The sequence below is a fragment of the Odontesthes bonariensis genome, chromosome 11 (genome assembly GCF_027942865.1).
Source record: "Odontesthes bonariensis isolate fOdoBon6 chromosome 11, fOdoBon6.hap1, whole genome shotgun sequence".
NCBI lineage: Eukaryota > Metazoa > Chordata > Actinopteri > Atheriniformes > Atherinopsidae > Odontesthes > Odontesthes bonariensis.
This window is the reverse complement of record NC_134516.1, coordinates 24055278-24072321: the sequence shown is the minus strand read 5'-3', so window position 1 is coordinate 24072321 and position 17044 is coordinate 24055278. Positions and strand designations below refer to the sequence as shown.

General features: G+C 43.0%; 1 protein-coding gene across 1 annotated transcript in view; it reads left to right on the top strand.

Annotated features, from left to right (window-relative positions):
• LOC142391869 (prostaglandin F2 receptor negative regulator-like) overlaps positions 1 to 17044 on the top strand; it is a 60423-nt gene that overhangs the window by 9064 nt on the left and 34315 nt on the right. Inside the window, exons 4-5 of the mRNA XM_075478053.1 lie at positions 6701 to 7105; positions 11046 to 11447. Coding sequence (XP_075334168.1) covers positions 6701 to 7105; positions 11046 to 11447 — 807 coding nt within the window. The remainder of the gene's footprint in view (positions 1 to 6700; positions 7106 to 11045; positions 11448 to 17044) is intronic.

Here is a 17044-nt window from a genome sequence, read left to right as displayed (position 1 = left end):
CAGAAAATTACAAATTACTCATAAAAACTACTCAATTACAGTAACGTGAGTAAATGTAATTCGTTACTTTCCACCCCTGGTATATATATATATGTATATTTATATATATATATGTATGTATATATATATATATATATATATATATATATATACATATATATAAAGAATAAAATACAAGAATAAATTAAAAGACATACGACAGGTACATAATTTATAACAATAATAATACTAAAATAAATTTAAAATAAAAAAAAGATATAGCAACACGCTGCTTCCTTTAGTGTTACTGTAAAAGTGACCCATAATGACAAAAGAGATTCATTTTCAGGATTTTACTCTACAAAGTTATATTTTGGGAGGTTCGAGGAAGCAGCTGTGACAAATGGTCGATATATTAGGCCTCACAGCCGGCTCAATTGAGGAAATCCTCTTTTAACTTCATCCAAGCCTTTGCCTTGACTTTATTCATATAAACTGTCATGGGGACAGCACTTGGAGACCAGCACAGTAGTGGAAAAAGCAACCGGTTGTGCGAGATTCTAACTGCCCGGAAAAGTCAACCATTTGCAAGTCGAACATGATCATAATCTACCTGGATCCTCAGACCAGATAAACTCTTCCTCTTCCTCATCTAACAGCATCTCTTGAAATAATTTTGTTTGTAGAGTGCCTTGTATTGGGGAAAACTGCATTTCCCTCCTCATGACAGAAGGTACTAAAGGAAACGGTGTAAATGTTGTTGTGGTTTTAAAGCATTAAAAGGCTGCCGGTCCTCCTTCGCTCATTGTTCACTGACCGCAGGAGGCCATTCCTTTGCCCCGTTAATGCATCGGTTCATCCACATCCCTAAAATACATTAACCACCGACATCTAATGACGTCTGACGTTGCTGTCGGGTTTATTTCCAGAGCTGTGACATATGCCTCTCAGGTATACAGCGCAGAGCTGTCCACATTCTGGTTACCCAGATCCTTTCAAAGTTTACCGTCTAAACTTTCCGCCTGTGCTATTTTCTGACCACCAAGCGCGTTTTCAGCATTTTTTTTGTTGTAAATTTTTAATTGGATTTCTTTCTCACCCTTCCAGCCGGTCATTAAACGCGCGCTCTTTGTTTTGGGCTCAATTTAAACCCACGCCCGAGCACACAGTCCTTAAGCAAAAGGGGGCAGTGCTTTGGTTGAGGAACATTTAATGCTCAGGAAAGCCCAAATTTAAGAGATGGAGTTACAAAGAGCACCAGACAGCAGGTTAGTTGGCTCCATGATGCACCATCATGTTCAGCTGCTCTCCTCTTCCTCGGCACGGCTCCCCAGACACCTTGTTAAATTTAGACATGAATTAACTAGGCAGCACTGTTTATATGCGAGAGAGATTGTCGTGTACATGTAGAGCATATGTATCAGCAAGTAGAGTGTTTTTCAGGGTTTGTAGGAGAGGGTGTCAGCAGAGATTTTCATTCAAAGATGATGAGTTAGATTTTTTTTTCCTCGTTGAGGCTTGTGCACCGCATTCATCAGACTCGTGCATCACACACACACACACACACACACACACACACACGCTGCCTTCATTGCCCTGCTGAGGCCGTTTGGTTATGTAAGAAACAAGTAAAGTGGAGGTCACCGAGGGTTTGAAAACTGCTTTCGGGCTAATTTTAATTGATAGAGAAAAAGTTGGTCATTTGTACGGCCTTTGAGGATCACAGCGGCACAACTTTACGCTCCCACTTCGCCGGCAGGTCGTTCCCGTGTCCAGAGTTTCTCTTCAATTTAAAAAAAGCCTTTGCTCTGGTGTCTTTCATGCTTATCCATAATGAACTTCTGAGTATTGATAATGAAGACTTGCCAAGGTCAAGTTGACAGTTTAAGGATATTTGATGAGAACTTTGGGGCCAAATCTCAGAACATGGGCACTCTGACAATGCTGAATGGACGAAGGACAACATTGGGACATCTCCACGCCACTGACTTGGCATGGAGAGCTTTTCCTTTCCCCAGCTTTATCCTACTTTATGAGCCTCGGCCAGATTTCTTTTTCTTTTTTTTTTTCTTTTTTCTTTCCCAGTGTCCTCTGCCAGCTCCTCCAGGGCTTGCTTCAGTTTTAGGCTCCTGACCCTGCAGAGGTTCCAGGGATTTTGCTAGTTGTTGGAGTCCCTGAGGCATTCTTCCTGCCAAATTTAACTCTGCTCGCACATTTCCCTCATGTAGGAGGATCCCATTGGTTAAATGTTATTCCACAGTGCAAAGATTCATATTTGGAGGTGTGGATCCCGTTTGGAATCGAGGTGGAAACGCTATCGAGACAGTCAGACCAGCTAAAAACTCTTGCAGAGCAAACAGGCCGGTGGAGGGATGCTGGTTGAGCGTTAATCCTTTGAATTTGTCTAAACCAAGACATGTTTTCATGATGTGCCCCCACGCCCTCCTCCAACTTTCTGCTGAATGCATACAAAACAGCCTGTCTTATGGGATGTAACAGTGGCATCATTGCAATTCCCATAATTCACAGCTACGCGTTTCTTATTCCGAGCCATCTGCCACCTCTTGGATTTGTTTTCAACTTGACTAGAATTGGCTTCCAAAGTAGAAAAATTTAGAGCTGGATCTTAGTTTAGAGCTGCTAGGTCAAAGACCCTTTAGAGCTTTTTTTTTTGTTGTTTATTAGTTTGTTTCAGATGCGCTTTTACGTGGACTCTTGGTGTTTAATATTTCTCAGTCTGCACAGTTCTCTGTAAGGGCAACGGTTTGAATGAAATTTTAGTGCTTTGTGGAGCTGGAAGGACCCTACAGCGACCCAGCTGATGGAAGCCATTCCTCACTAAAAGGGCTTGGAACCGTACCTCATTTGTACCATCAATGTAATCCAGCAAGAGTCTGGATCGAAGTCCAATAGTTGGAGTTAGTCCTGAAAATTGAATGAAAACAATGCTTTATTAATGCCAATTGGGAACTATAATACTGCAGCACCAGTTTTTTAGAGTGAATAATCATAAGGAGTCATTGTGGAATTACCTCCCATGATGCTCTTTGTTTGAGCAGAGCTGAAGAAGCCTCTGTCTGAGCACATTTAGCTGTTTCATTCCTATGTTATGTAGACGTTGTGCAGCATCTTCCAGTATGTGTCCAGCAACATGTGCAGCTTCCTCCTCCTTCTTCTTCTTCTTCTTCTTCTTCTTCTTCTTCTTCTTCTTCTTCTTCTTCTTCTTCTTCCAACCAGCTCTTAAGGCTCTGGAGCAGTCACCAGCACAGAGCCAGCCCTCTTTATCAGTTTGCTCAGTTTCTTTGAATCACTGGCTCTCACGCTGCTGCCCCAACAGATGGCTGCACAGCAGATTGCACTCCCCACCACAGATTTGTAGAAGATGTCGAAGGACCTAAGCTTCCCCAGGAAGCACAGCCTGCTGTGTCCCTTCTTGTGGACGGCCTCAGCGTTGCGTTTCCGGTCTACTGTGTTCTCCCTGCAAACTCTCAGGTATCAGAAACACAATCTCTTGGCATTTTTTGGAGAATTGTGTAGGCTGATAAAGAAGCTAAACTAAATCCTTTTCAGAATGTGAGGATACAACCCAACCCCCTCTTTACGTTTTTGACATTTTGTACAAAATATTCCAAACCCCACTCTGAGATCTCTACTGAACACTGTTATTAACCCCCCATGGCTTCGCTGCTTACATGCAACTCATCAAAGCATCTGTCTTTCCCTCCACTTTGGCTGTTGTGAGAAGATTAAGCAAAACCGTAATTCCTTCCATCGTGGCTGCATTTGAAAACAAAGGCCTGCTCCCAACAGGACACCCAGAAGTCCCCAAATTGTCATTTCTCAACCAGAGTGAGCGACGAACGTTCTCTACTCTACTGTATCAGGACAGAGGGAGCAGCGGTAATGGCTGCTCTGTCAAAACCTGCTCCGACGCCTGCTCGGATTCATCTTTCCGAAAACAAAAGACGCCCACGATAAAAGAGCGAGGTGAAGCTGTTGTGTGAGAGTGAAAGAGAGATGACTGGGTTACCTGAACACTCCCCTGGGTGTGTTTCGTGCTCGCATACCACACACACGCGATCACAAATTAACAGCCTCATCTGGAGTTGTTTGTTTTATGATTTCCTCTTGAAGCTGTGACCTTGATGAAGGCACAGAGACTCATTCTGTTGGCTGGAAATTTATCTCGCTCTCAACTTAACTGTATAATTGGCCCGCTGTGAGAGATTCACTCTATGTCGTCAACTCTAAGTGTTGTGAAATGAAGTAGAGATGTGCCAAAAGATAACCGTTCGTTATGATTCTGTCACCACACCCAGTTTAAGGTTTACCTGCGTTCCAGCGGCCGAATGTTGAGCCATCGGCCTTTAGTTTAACGTCACAGTTCACTTTGAAGTATTTACTTATTAGTCATTCTTCTCAGGCTCATTCATTACCTGCTTTTAGCTCCACAGTGTAGGGGTGGGCTTTCCAGGCCGCACTTACTTTTAATGTATTACGTCATCATTTTTTCCTTCTTTGTCTTGTTATCTTTTGAACAGAGCTTTGAACAGAGCTTCGGTTTGCCTCTTTTAACGCAACACAAGGAAAGGTAGAAAGATAAGTTGCCGATTACCCACCTGATTCTGGATGTTACAAGAAGTGATGATAAAAGAATTATTAGGAGGAGTAAAACCATCCACTATTAAGGCCAGACACTACAGGTGAATAGGGTAATGTTTTAAAATAATAGATATCACCATAAAACTTCCTCAGTTGATTACGTATACAAGTATGAAAAAAAATGTATTACAAGTTTTAGAAATTTGTATGTTTAATTATGCAAATTAGGCATTATCTCATTACATATGCGCATATTTTAATATATTTCCGGAAGATGGATCTGAATACATGATAAAGCCAGGTGCAAAATTCATTTTTCATTTTGTTTACACACAAAATGAAAAGAAAATCACATAGGGATTTCAGGATATCTGCTTTCATTTCCTAGGAAATCAAAATATCCAATTTTCGCCATATTTTTTTATTATAATGTCACATAAATCAGGCCAGGAATGATTTATCAACAAATCCTTCTGTTAATATCTTCAGAATACTGCTAAGTGTATAACTGGAAAGTTTGGTGTTAGTAGGTGCCAGTGGCGGAACAATTGCGGACAGGGACCAGGGGCAAAACATCCCCACCGGGCCCCTTCATTCCGGTGTGCGCGCGCACGTACACCCACACGCGCGCGCGCTCATTAAAGCATGTCCATCTCATCCATCGAGTGGCGAGAAAAGAAGGCTATTTTTTGACGCCAACCCTCCCCATTAATCCGGGCTTGGGACCGGCACCTGTTTGAGCTGACTGCATCCAAGTGGCTGGGTTAGGCTAAACTATATACATTATTTGCAAAGATTGCAACAAAACATTTGGGAATGTTTAAACATAGAACATTGCGATGCAAACAAACTGGGAACTATATACACGTGTTTTTTTGTTTTTTTTTGTTGTTGTTTTTTGGTTGAGTGGGTGAGGGCCCTGGGCCCAGGGGCAGTTGCCCCACCCGCCCCGCCTATAGCTCCGCCCCTGGTAGGTGCTCCAAAGTCTGAGATATTGATACTGGAAAAATACAAAAAACTGATTTTGAGAAAACGGCATTTAAAGATTTAAAAAGGGGAATTAATTTTGGTAAATTTGGGCGAAATGTACTGCTGCGAGTAAACAAAATGGGATGAAATAAACATTTAAATTTATGTTTTCAACGTTTTCTTTTATAGCAGGTTGAATGAACACATATTGAAGGAGTAGACTGGCCCAAAATCTAAAAATTGACCACCGCATGAAAAATCAGTTTTTGCCTGCCGTGTCTCGCCTTAAAGTCTAACTATTGAAAGACTGCGTCTTAGCTAAAGGAGCCACATGAACTTGCAGAGTTTCCTGTCTCTCATGTTCATCTTGTCACAATAGCCGCTTTCGGACAGACAGTTCTAAGAAAGTAGTTATCAGAACTACCCTCCTCGAATTTCGTTCTGATAACTATCCTTCCCCAGCGGAACTGTTTCAGTCTGCATTCGCACATGAGTCGGGACCTGATAGGACTGATGCGCCGCGCGCAGCCGTCTGCTGCAGTGACGTGTTAGCCGTTAGCCGTTTAGCGCTACATTCAAACACAAAACAAAACGGTAAAAGTAAGGAGAGTAGAAAAAACACCACCAAGAAGCTAATATGGAGAGCGGGGAGGCCACTGTGTTTATGGTCTGCATGATGGGGATATTAATCATGGACAATCACATCAGGCGTCTAATATCGAGGCTGGAAGAGCTCACAGAGAGAGTCAGGAGATACTTTTTTATTTCATGAAGGAAGAAAGGAGAGCAGAGCGCTGCAGACAAATGAGACCAGTGTAAGTTTAACTTATTAAACACCCGCCGGTTGTGTCTGTGTCATATGAGGAAACATTTCAGCCGTGATAGAATTACATGGGGCGTAGCTACCGACCACCACACACCTCCCTTAGATTAGTTCTATAGAACTAAGAAAAGACCCGACCTCGGAGAAGGAGCTAAATAGTTATAGGAACTAAGGGAGAAAGCCCCGAGTTCCTGTATGTCCGAACACGGGACAAAACGGCCCCGCGGATTAAAAGGTTATTAGAACTGCCAAAGGTTCCTACAGTCCGAAAGCGGCTAATATGACTGATTTATTCATACATATCGTCTTTCTTTGTTTCCTCGTCAGTCATCCCCAACACCCTCAAGGTCTCCCCCCAGATGCTTCCTCAAGTGATCCCAGAGGGAAGCGACCTCACGCTCTCCTGCAACGTCACCCGGGAACTCACCCTCCCCACCTACCTGTCCGTCACCTGGTCGGTGAAGAAGGGCGCCACATCGGAGGAAATTTTGACATTTGGCCCCCAGGGAGACGTGGTCACGGGGGCAAAGTTTGCTCATCGTTACGCCGGCGGGGGCATTCGATTGGTTCCTGGGAGGAGCGGAGTGTTTGATCTGGTGATTTCCAGTGTGACGGCATCCGACGAAGGGATTTATGAGTGTAACGGAACAGAGTGGACGCACGAAAGTGGGAAGTGGGTAAAAATTGTGGAGAGCGCAAAAGAGATGGGGACGGTCGGCGTCACTCCTACAGGTAAGAGAAACCACCCAGCACAAGCATCACAGTCTTTAATGTCACTAAATGAACCAGTGGCTGTCTCTAGCCACAAAACTTTAAACTGAGTGGCATGAAATTCATCAGACATTTATGGTCCGCTATGGAGGAATTCTTCTAAATTTGCTGCTAATCTTTGGTTTACATCATAACAAAAAAAACTTCCGATTAACCTCAATTGTGCTTTGTATGTCGTAGGAATTGGTAGAATACTAGAAAACATCAAACTGAGGCTACCTTTACACGGAAACGATCTGAAACCAAAACGCAAAAGTGGCGTTTCGTTTTCACTTTTAAATCTGCGTTTAGACGAGCGTTTTAGGGTGAAAATCTGCGTGCATACGGAAACGCAAAAGTGTGTGACGTTTCATATTTATCGATGCAGTAAACGCGCCAGATTGCTAGGTGGCAACACTACCAAGACCAAGTCTTTCTACTTTCTATGTGACGATAAACGCAGTTTTGCGTTTTCATCCTTTACACGGTGGCGCGACAGTGGAGCGTTTTCAAGAATTCCACCCTGGAGGGCGGTTTCACTTTTTGGCGTTTTCATGCCCCCAAAACGCCGTTACCATCTAAACGATATAGTGCATCCGCAAAAAGGTTTTGCGTTTTTAACCCGTTTTCGTTTCCGTGTAAAGTGCCCCTGAAAGGGCGACCAGGGGAAACGATGTCTTCTGGGAACATCAGTTTTCATTGTAGCCGTATGCCTGTTTGGATCCTGATGTTGGTATTTAAATCAGGGCAGTGCTAACGGAGCGTTTAGCTTGGCTGCAGATTCTCTTGGAAAGAAGCCCATCTCTACTACCCTGAACTTTATAGCACACATTTAAAAAAAACAAAAAACATTTCTCAATCTAAATACACGATTAAAGACAACAAAAACAAGATATCTGCGCTACGTTGCTAAGTCTTAGTGTCCTTCATCTTTAAATGTTTAAGGTGCTCACTGGGACACAAAGAAAAGGAAAGAATGACTCAGAATTTTGAAGTTTATTTTATTTTTAATTTGTTTGAATCACGTCGTGTTAGATTAGATCACGTCGACTGGCATCACAGTCGAGGTGACTCATTGTTCATCCCTGACTGCCTGACGGGGGGAATCGATTCCTGCAGGTCTGGGCCTTGATGCTTGGCTTTTTGTTGCACTGCCTAAGCTCCATGTGTCCTTCACTTAAGAAAAAATAAATGTCTTTTGATTTGTTACCTACATAAAAAAACAAACAAACAAAAAACAAGGTCATAGATGGTCTGTTTCCGATCCTCAAAGGAAAATAGAAAGCTACAAAATGAGTCACAAGTCCTGTTGTGATCCCATCAGGAGGCTGATTATATTCTCCTTTGTTCGTGGGAAGAGGGAACCAAGTGCACGGGACATTTTCTATGCTAATGTGTTGGATATGTAGTGATGGTAGAAGGGGAAGAAAGACGGGTGAGGAGAGATGGGGACGTGGGAGAGTTCTCACCCTGTTTTGTGGCCGTCTTTGTTTTGAAAGCATCCTCTCTTCTCTGAGTTTTTTTTTTTTTTTATCCGTCTCTGGGCCTCGCTCTCTCTCCCGGGAGGTTCGTGACCTTCACTGGCCGTCTCTCTGTGTTATTCCGTCCGTAGAGCAGCCTCCGTGCGCACACACACACACACACACACACACACACACTCGCGCACACACACTCACTCGTTCATTGCGGTTGCTCTGGTCACCATATCTTATATCTTTCTGGGTCTTAAGTGCTTTGGAACACCCAGCAGTTTGTAATGAAACCAGAGATGAGCAGCACACACACACACACACACACACACAGGTCTCAGTCTCTCATCCATTGTGCCCAAGTCACTTCATATTGACTTACTGACTTGAGTAAAGAGGATGAGAAAAGTCAAACAGAGTTGGCTTTGTCTCCTTTGTCCTTTTCCAGACACCATACAGAGGCTCTTCCCCATATTATTGCTGTTTAGGTTGTTACTGGAGACCATATTTAAACTCCCGATCCAAGTTTTGGTTTGAAGATACACACGAAAGATTGGCATTTTTAATCCGTTGGTCCCATCATTCCTCAGGTTCCAGTCAGATTTGTTGGCCTGTGTTGGAATCAGGATCAGCCAAGAAGTTAGGTCTCTAATACCCAAATGCAGAGTGGCAATAAGCACGACTTTGGTTACCAGCGTCATCCTCCCAAAGCCTCAACTGTTGTTGACACGTATGTGTACAGACCAGCCAGTCAACTAGCAGAATGTCAGTGCTAAAAAAACACAAAAAAACCCTCAAACTAAATGCAAAAACACCTAATGTTTCCATCTGCTTCCTACAAAGAAGCTGGAGCCTGTTTAGCAGATACACTGGAGCCCTGCAGCATATCAGGCATTCATCTCACAGGGCGAAATGCAAGGAATTTTGGGTTGGAGTCGCAGCTCTGTGCACAGGCAACTTAAAACAACTGAGAGATGACGTCCTTCGGCGTTAAGAGGACGGGGAAGTTTGCAAAGATTTTATCAACCAAGTCTTACGAACCCGACTGATTAAAATACAGACGAACGTTTTGCATTGGATGTGCTGCTCCACCTAACGTGTTCATTTAGGGGCACTGTACAAAATCTGGGTACACCCAAATTACATTAATACGTTTAAGAGTCAGGATTGTACACAGAGACCAAGGTGCAGGGAAAAATTGGTCTTTATTTGAGCCACAGCACAAATATGCTGCCATATAGTGGCCAGGTTTGCATTTAACCCATTCCTGTCCCAGAGGATGATTTGTTACTGGAGTTAAGTCAAAAAGAACCTCCTCTTTGGCTTCATCCCAAGCAACACTCACTTTAATCATGGCTGACTCCTCGCTGCTTCGGTTTGCCGCTGCCTGACGCACTTTGCTGGCTTTGTTGGACAGCTGTCCCAACACATGATGTGTTTGTTTCGGATGTTTGTTTTTTTTGTTTTTCTTACACATTTCAATTCTTAATGCTGAGGCTCAGAGAACAAAGGCACTGTTTTGTGTGTGTGTGTGCCTGAAAGGCCGGTATATAATGGTTATGGTGCTTTATTGATGTCACAATGACTAATGCAGCTAATACAATGACGGCTTAACTGTTTATCTCAAAAGGGATGGTTTAACAGCCATCTCCTCTGACGGTATCAGGTCTCGGCTGGAGCTCTCCCAGCCAATATCGGGATTTGCGTAAGTTCAGTGTTCTGCCTTTGATTAGCGACTAACTTAGCAAAAGTATTTAAAGATTTAAAGTGTTCTCAGCCTTTCAGACTCTGCTCGGAGTGGAATGGTATGAAACGGATGATTTTCAAGAGGCTGAAATCTGTACTCTAACTTGTTTAGACAAGGCAAGGCAAGTTTATTTGAATGGCACAATTCAACTACAGGGCGATTCAAAGTGCTTTACAGATGCATTAAAAGAGTAGAAATAAAAAGCATGATTTAAATTTTAAACAAAAAAGAAAGAAATAAGAACAATAGATAGAATCAGATAAAATCAGTAGTACAATGTGATTAAATTTTGAACTTTATTCAAACGCAGCTGAAAATAGGTGCGTCTTAAACTCACTGAGTGTTTCAGCTGATCTGAGGCTTTCTGGGAGTTTGTTCCAGACATGTGGAGCATAGAAGCTGAACGCAGCTCCTCCATGTCTGGTTCTGACTCTGGGAACTGATGGAAGACTGGATCCAGATGACCTGAGGGGTCTGGAAGGTTCATACTGGGTCAGGAGGTCACTGTTTAGTTGAATACTTGCAGTGATTCGTAACGTATCTTAATTGTACAATAAATGTAATGCAGTGTAAACCAGCGTCTCGAGCAATTGAATTAGTTTTATGTGTTAAAGAATTCCGTTTTGTTCACTTTTATCTTGTTGAATCGTTTTATTTTCGGAGAAAATCTGCCTGTGCTGACTGCTGCTGTGTCTGTCTTCTCAAGGCCGTTCCCTCAGCGTGAAGGCTTCATCCTCATCATCCTCCTCCCCCGTGCTTCTCTCCCCCGGGGACACGCTGACCCTGCTCTGCTCCGTCGCCGCCGACAACCTGCCCGCCCTCACCCTGGAGGTGACCTGGCTGGCCGACAACCGCGAAATCCTCACCATGGATCGCAACGGGGTGGTGGTCTCGAACGCGTCATCGAGCGAAGGAAAGCGGAGCGAGGCGAGCCTGGAGAGAACGGGAGCCGGGGAGTACAGGCTCGGGGTGAGGGGGGTGAGCGGCGAGGACGGAGGGCTTTACACCTGCCGGATCCGAGCATTCATAGCGAAAGGAGGAGGAGCGCGGTGGCACACAGCAGCGGAGAAGAGCTCCAGCGCCGTGACTGTGAAGGTTTCGGAGACCAGTGAGTGTGATCGCCTCGTGTTGAATAATGACTGTGACATGAGTTTAGCTTTAGAGACGAAATCATTCACACAAAGGACATGTTTTCTAAGTTTTATCGTCTTCATTTAATCAGTTTTTTGGGGTGAGAGTGGGCATCCGTCCAAGCTCATCCTCTCTGAGAAAAGTGAACACATAATATGTATCTCTGTAGAGCTCTGCAGCACGTAAACACGTGAGGGGAAACTTTGAGGCTTGAGCTGTGAAATTTCATTCCGATGTGCTGTATAGAATTAGCTGGAACTTTGTTTATCATCATGTTTTGCAAGGGTGTCCTTCTTGCTTTGTAAGTCCTCTGGCCAGTGAGCAGAATGTATGATTAATGAGGTACCTGGTGTTATTTCAGGCTATAGTTCAGGGGATACATGCGAGTTTTTATGATTTTTGATCATGTTGCTCTTTGTTAATTTCCTCCTAAAAGTAGAAGCATTAGTCGTCCTTTGACTAAAACATCACAGTGAAGGTGTTCGTTCTAAGAATATTTCCACAGTCGTGGTCGGCTTGTTTCATGACGGTCATGGTGGAGGACATCTTAGAGTTCCTGTGAAGGTGCACGTCTGTGTGATTCCTTAATATGTGGACGTGTAATATTGCTCTGGTGCTACATGTGACTGCGGAGTCTCAAGGGGAAAGTAATCCTCCAGTCAATCTGTTGCCTGCTGCTGTGAGTACGATTGATTAGTCATGCCTGTCCTGCTCTCTGCTGCCTCTGGGTTATCCCGTTATGTGTGCGGTTGTGTGCGCGCACGATGCTGTGATCCTGCCTCGAAGAGCAGTGATGTCAAACACAGTCGACACAGCAATCAATTACTGGCACGGTGGGTGGTCTGTCTGTCTGAGGAGATTCCTTTGACTTCTTTCTTTTTAACACCACTTTTTCTATACGTTTGAATCTCACACCATGTTGCACTCTCTCCGGTTAAGGCGAATGAATCTTGCTGGCAAGGTTATATGTTGATGCTTTCAGATAAAGAATTTTCTCATTCTCTCCCCTAATTATTCAATGATGAGTGAAATGGGATGCTCATTCAAGTTTAATAACACTCAACGTCTCTATGATAAGCCAGTTCTGTGTTGTTGTGAGCAAATTAAGACGTTATTGAAATCCTAGTCGTCGTCATCATCGTGGGCCGAATTTTTCTGTGCCGCAGACTTATTTGTTATAAATATTGCCAATTCAAATCAATACTGGCTCAGAGTACAGACTACAGTGTCTCTGTTAACAGTTTTGAACCTACAATGTAGGTGGGTAAAAAGGTGCATAATGGCTGCTCAAGTCTCAGAGCACACTGCATGGAAGGAGTCTAAGGTCCTCGTGCTCTTTTTAGCAGCTATGAGGATCCCCCTTTCTTTTAAGGATGAAGCAGTAGTATCACCTCTTCTTAATTCCCCAGAGAAAAAGAGTTTTTTCCCTTTATTATAGATCGGTAGAGCAAAGGTAGGAATGAGGATTCTATGTTGGTGCTCCACAAACACGTGTCTACATTTTTACAGCGTTTTACAGCGGTCGCAACTAAAGTCGGTCAAATTTATTTTCATAGCACATTTCATGTACAAAACAATTCAAAGTGCTTTACATAAAATAAAAGCATTGCAGCAGGGAGTGTAAGAAGCATTAAAAATGCATAAAGGAATATAAAGAGAAACAAATAAAATTATTTAAATGAATTTGAACTTATCTAGACTGTTGCTTGTTTTTAAAGACAAATTTCATGCATAGATACATGAGAACAGAAATGTTTTTAACCTGGATTTAAAAATGTCTCCATTTGGTGAAAGTTTAATCTCCACTGGCAGTTTGTTCCACTTGTTTGCAGCATAACAGCTAAATGCTGCTTCTCCATGTTTAGTCTGGACTCTGGACTGGACCAGCTGGCCTGAGTCCTTGGATCTAAGAGCTCTGCTGAACATCTCTGAACATGTCACAGATGTAAACCATCAGCAGGCTTTTAAAATCTATTCTGTGACTGACTGGATATACAACTACAACTATATGTAGAATAATCTAGCGTATTGCCGCTCTTGCTTGTGTCGGAGCTGCTGTTGATGCTTTAGCTTTGCTCTGCAGTGGAGAGGCAGAAGTCACAGATCTGGCTTTTTGTTTTTCTCGTTTTGTTATTCAGGCTTTGTCCTCTCTGATTAAATCTGTAGTGATGGTACCATTTCTAGCTCAAACTAACTGTCAACAAATCAGCTTTCCTTGACTCGGCCTTGTGTAGAACAATGTTAGGGCTGTGCACTGTTTGCTTTTTGAAGAGCTGCACACGAGCCTGTCTTCACTGGTAAAATTCCCCAAAACATTTGCGTGTGTTGAGAGCAACGCAATAAGATGCCAACCATAAATTAATCTTTATTTCTGCTTAGAAGAAACTGACAACTGCTTCAGGATTGCTCAGGGCTTATCAGTGAAATCATATTTGCTGTGACAGCTCAGACTGTGCAAAGGACACTGTAAACATTAACATTGATGGATAGATTCCAAGACAAGAAGCACACAACTTTTCTTCTTTGGCACAAAACTGCGGATTGAATTTTCCTGAAAGGGGGGAGGGTTATTTTAATATTGTGAGCATGTTCTTTGTTCACATGAGATAACGGTAAACTTGCTCAGAAAAGAAGCCAAAACTACTCCCTTAAATTCTTTGAGGGGAAGCATGGAGGCGGAAGTGTAGTGATACGGAGCTGCTGGAGTGGAAAGGGATGCCGTCACAAAAGCCTGTCGATATATACAAAAAACACTGGCTAACAAAATGACCTCGACTCTGCAGGAGAGCGGCAGAGAGACAATATAAACGTCTTTGCTTTTCCCCGCTCCTGTTTTTAAATGTAACAAATGACGACCTCAAAACCGAAGCAAAGGTTCTTCAGTATTGTTAAGAAATAAAAAGGAAATGGAACATGGAAAGACATTTCCAGGCTGATCAAATGGCTGCTGCTGGATTCATGACCAACTCCCAATTCCCTTAATGAAAGAAATGTTTAATGAATGAATCAATAGTTGTTTCATAATTGCCTTCTTCAGTTCGTATTCAACGATTTGAGGAATTCTCGACTGGCAAAAAAGTTTCTTTTGACATCAAGAGCCCAAGTGTTTTATTGCAGAGAAAGAGCTTTTAGTCTTTTTGTCCCCATTTCTCTTTCAGGGTGAGCCCACAGTATAGAGAGAATAAAGGACTTTTAATGATATTTACGGAGTCCAGTTTGCTTTGATGCTTACTGGCTACAGCATGGTCAGCACGGATCAAAACACTTCATGCATTCCCTCCATGGAGTTTGGAGGAAATGGATGCCAAATAACACCGCCATCAAAGGGAAATGTGATAAATTAGACTTTATGGACGTTCAGCTAACATGTTATTAACCCGCAAATGCCTGCACGTCTTAACAGATTTGGCGGAGAAGGTTCCTGCTGTTGTTCTTGCCAGTTAAAATCCTGCTGTTTGCTTGTTTGTTCATTTGTGTTTGGGAGTTCTTGCTCCTTTGGATTTTTTGTCTCGTCCCTCTTTTTCTTTTTTTCTTTTTTTTTTTTGTAGCAACGGCGCACATGTGCACCATCTTTCCCTGTTCTAAACGTTTTACACCTCGAAGCTTTGTCACATCGACGCAAAATAAATGCAACGCCATTAATTATTGAAAGCCTCTGAAAGAGAATTCATCAAGCTTATAAAACTTAAACTCTCTCTGAAAGTAGGCCAGTGGAATGAATTCATACATGAAATTAGCCAAACTGACTTAGACTTGAGTTTATTGAAATAACTGCAGGTCCTAATTTGACAGTTGTCTCTGACTCCTTGTGTTATATTGCTATTGCACAGCCAGATAAGTCCTCTTTACTGGCAAATACATGCTTCACAATTACAGGCTTTCATATGTAGTAACAGGAGCCCCAAAACTCTCCAAACCCTCGATATTCAGTTTACAGCTACAAGAGAAGGAAGCTTAGCAGCTTAGTTTTAGGGTGGAGATATGTAGCATGCTGGCCTGGAGGTAACTGCACTATCCAGCGATCAAAGCTGGTAACGCTTTGCCTGTGCAAAAATGGCCAACGGCTACCCTCAGACTCCCAGCTCAGGTTGGATTTCTGCAATGCAAACAAACAAGTGTTGCACATTTTATGGTGTGGTCACTGCGGGTGGTTGTAGGCATCTGTGAGGTGCGAGTAGAGTGCTTACATCAGCTGAAATTCTCACAGTTTCTCGTTTTAATAGATTTTTAAAAATTTTTTTGGAAGCATTTTTCAAGATATTCTTTTTCCTTTTACGTAACCCGGGTTGACCCAGAAGACCACGTTGGTATTTTTCACATGAGAAACGTAAATGTCAGTGGCTAACATGTCCAGCCATCGACCACAAGCATTTTCTCTGAACCAGAACCAGTTGCTCTCAGTGGACAGCAGTGTGTGTGTGTGTGTGTGTGTGTGTGTGTGTGTCTGCTGGCTGCACCACATCCTATGTTAGTATGTCAGCAGGAGCCTTTAGTTAAGATAACAGCCATGTTTTATCCATATATATTCACACCCAGATGATTCCTTGAGCCTCGAGGATCCATGTTGCATTTACAAATATCAACCAGGCTTTCCGGGCGTGCTCGCCATCAAAGTCTGTTAGCATGAGGGCACAGCGAAAATATCACAAGGCGCCATCAAGAGCATTTAGTCAGTCTCTGCTTTGCTGTTTAGACGTGGTAACATGCGTTTGCAGCGTGCACATTCTATACACATACATGCGTGTCTGCTGGGTGCGTGAGAGTAAAAGTGGGTTTGTTTCTCCAGAGTAAATGAGACACACACACACACACACACATGCGTGCTTCAAACTCTGCCGTCTGTGTGTCCCACATACTGAGCGTACGAGGCTATTCTCACTGGTGGAACTCCTACATTTTGGCCTGAGGGTACACATTCCTTCACACTGCATCTGCCGAAACACACACACACACAGACACAGGGAGAGCAATGTTTCTAATTGCCCATACAGCAACTCATATATTTCATCCCTGCTGCTCTTGAGTGTGAGGATAAATTGCGTTCGTGTGTCACTTTGTGTGTCAGCCAGTCACGTCCTGTTCTACTGTTCTGCAGCTTTGAATTTGGCCCAACTTCCCACGATGCTGTGCTCAGGGCACAGCCTTCCAGGAAATGCAGAGTTGGAGAACTTGTTTAGGAGGTCCCCATGGCAGGAACACACTCACTCGAAGGGGGTGCAATTCCTCTCACCCTTTGGCTGCGCTTCCCTCCTTATGTCGGCTGGAGTTGTTGTCAGATGAAACAAAAAAAGGGCTGCGTGTTTTTCATGCAGATTATTTAATCTACTATATATCTGTTCATATATTTTGTCTTTTAACTTTGTGATCGTTTATTTTGTACGACACAAAACGAGTGTGTGCATGCGCAGCTGTGGCATGTGTAGTTCAACCAGGAAGTGAGCCTGGAAGCTGGGATGAATGTTGCAGAATGCATAAATTCTCTGACCTGTTTATTGGAGTTTTTTTGCTCATCTGAATTCTTTTTTTTTTTTTTTTTTTTTTTTTTTTTTTTTTTTTTTAGTAAGAATTACTTGA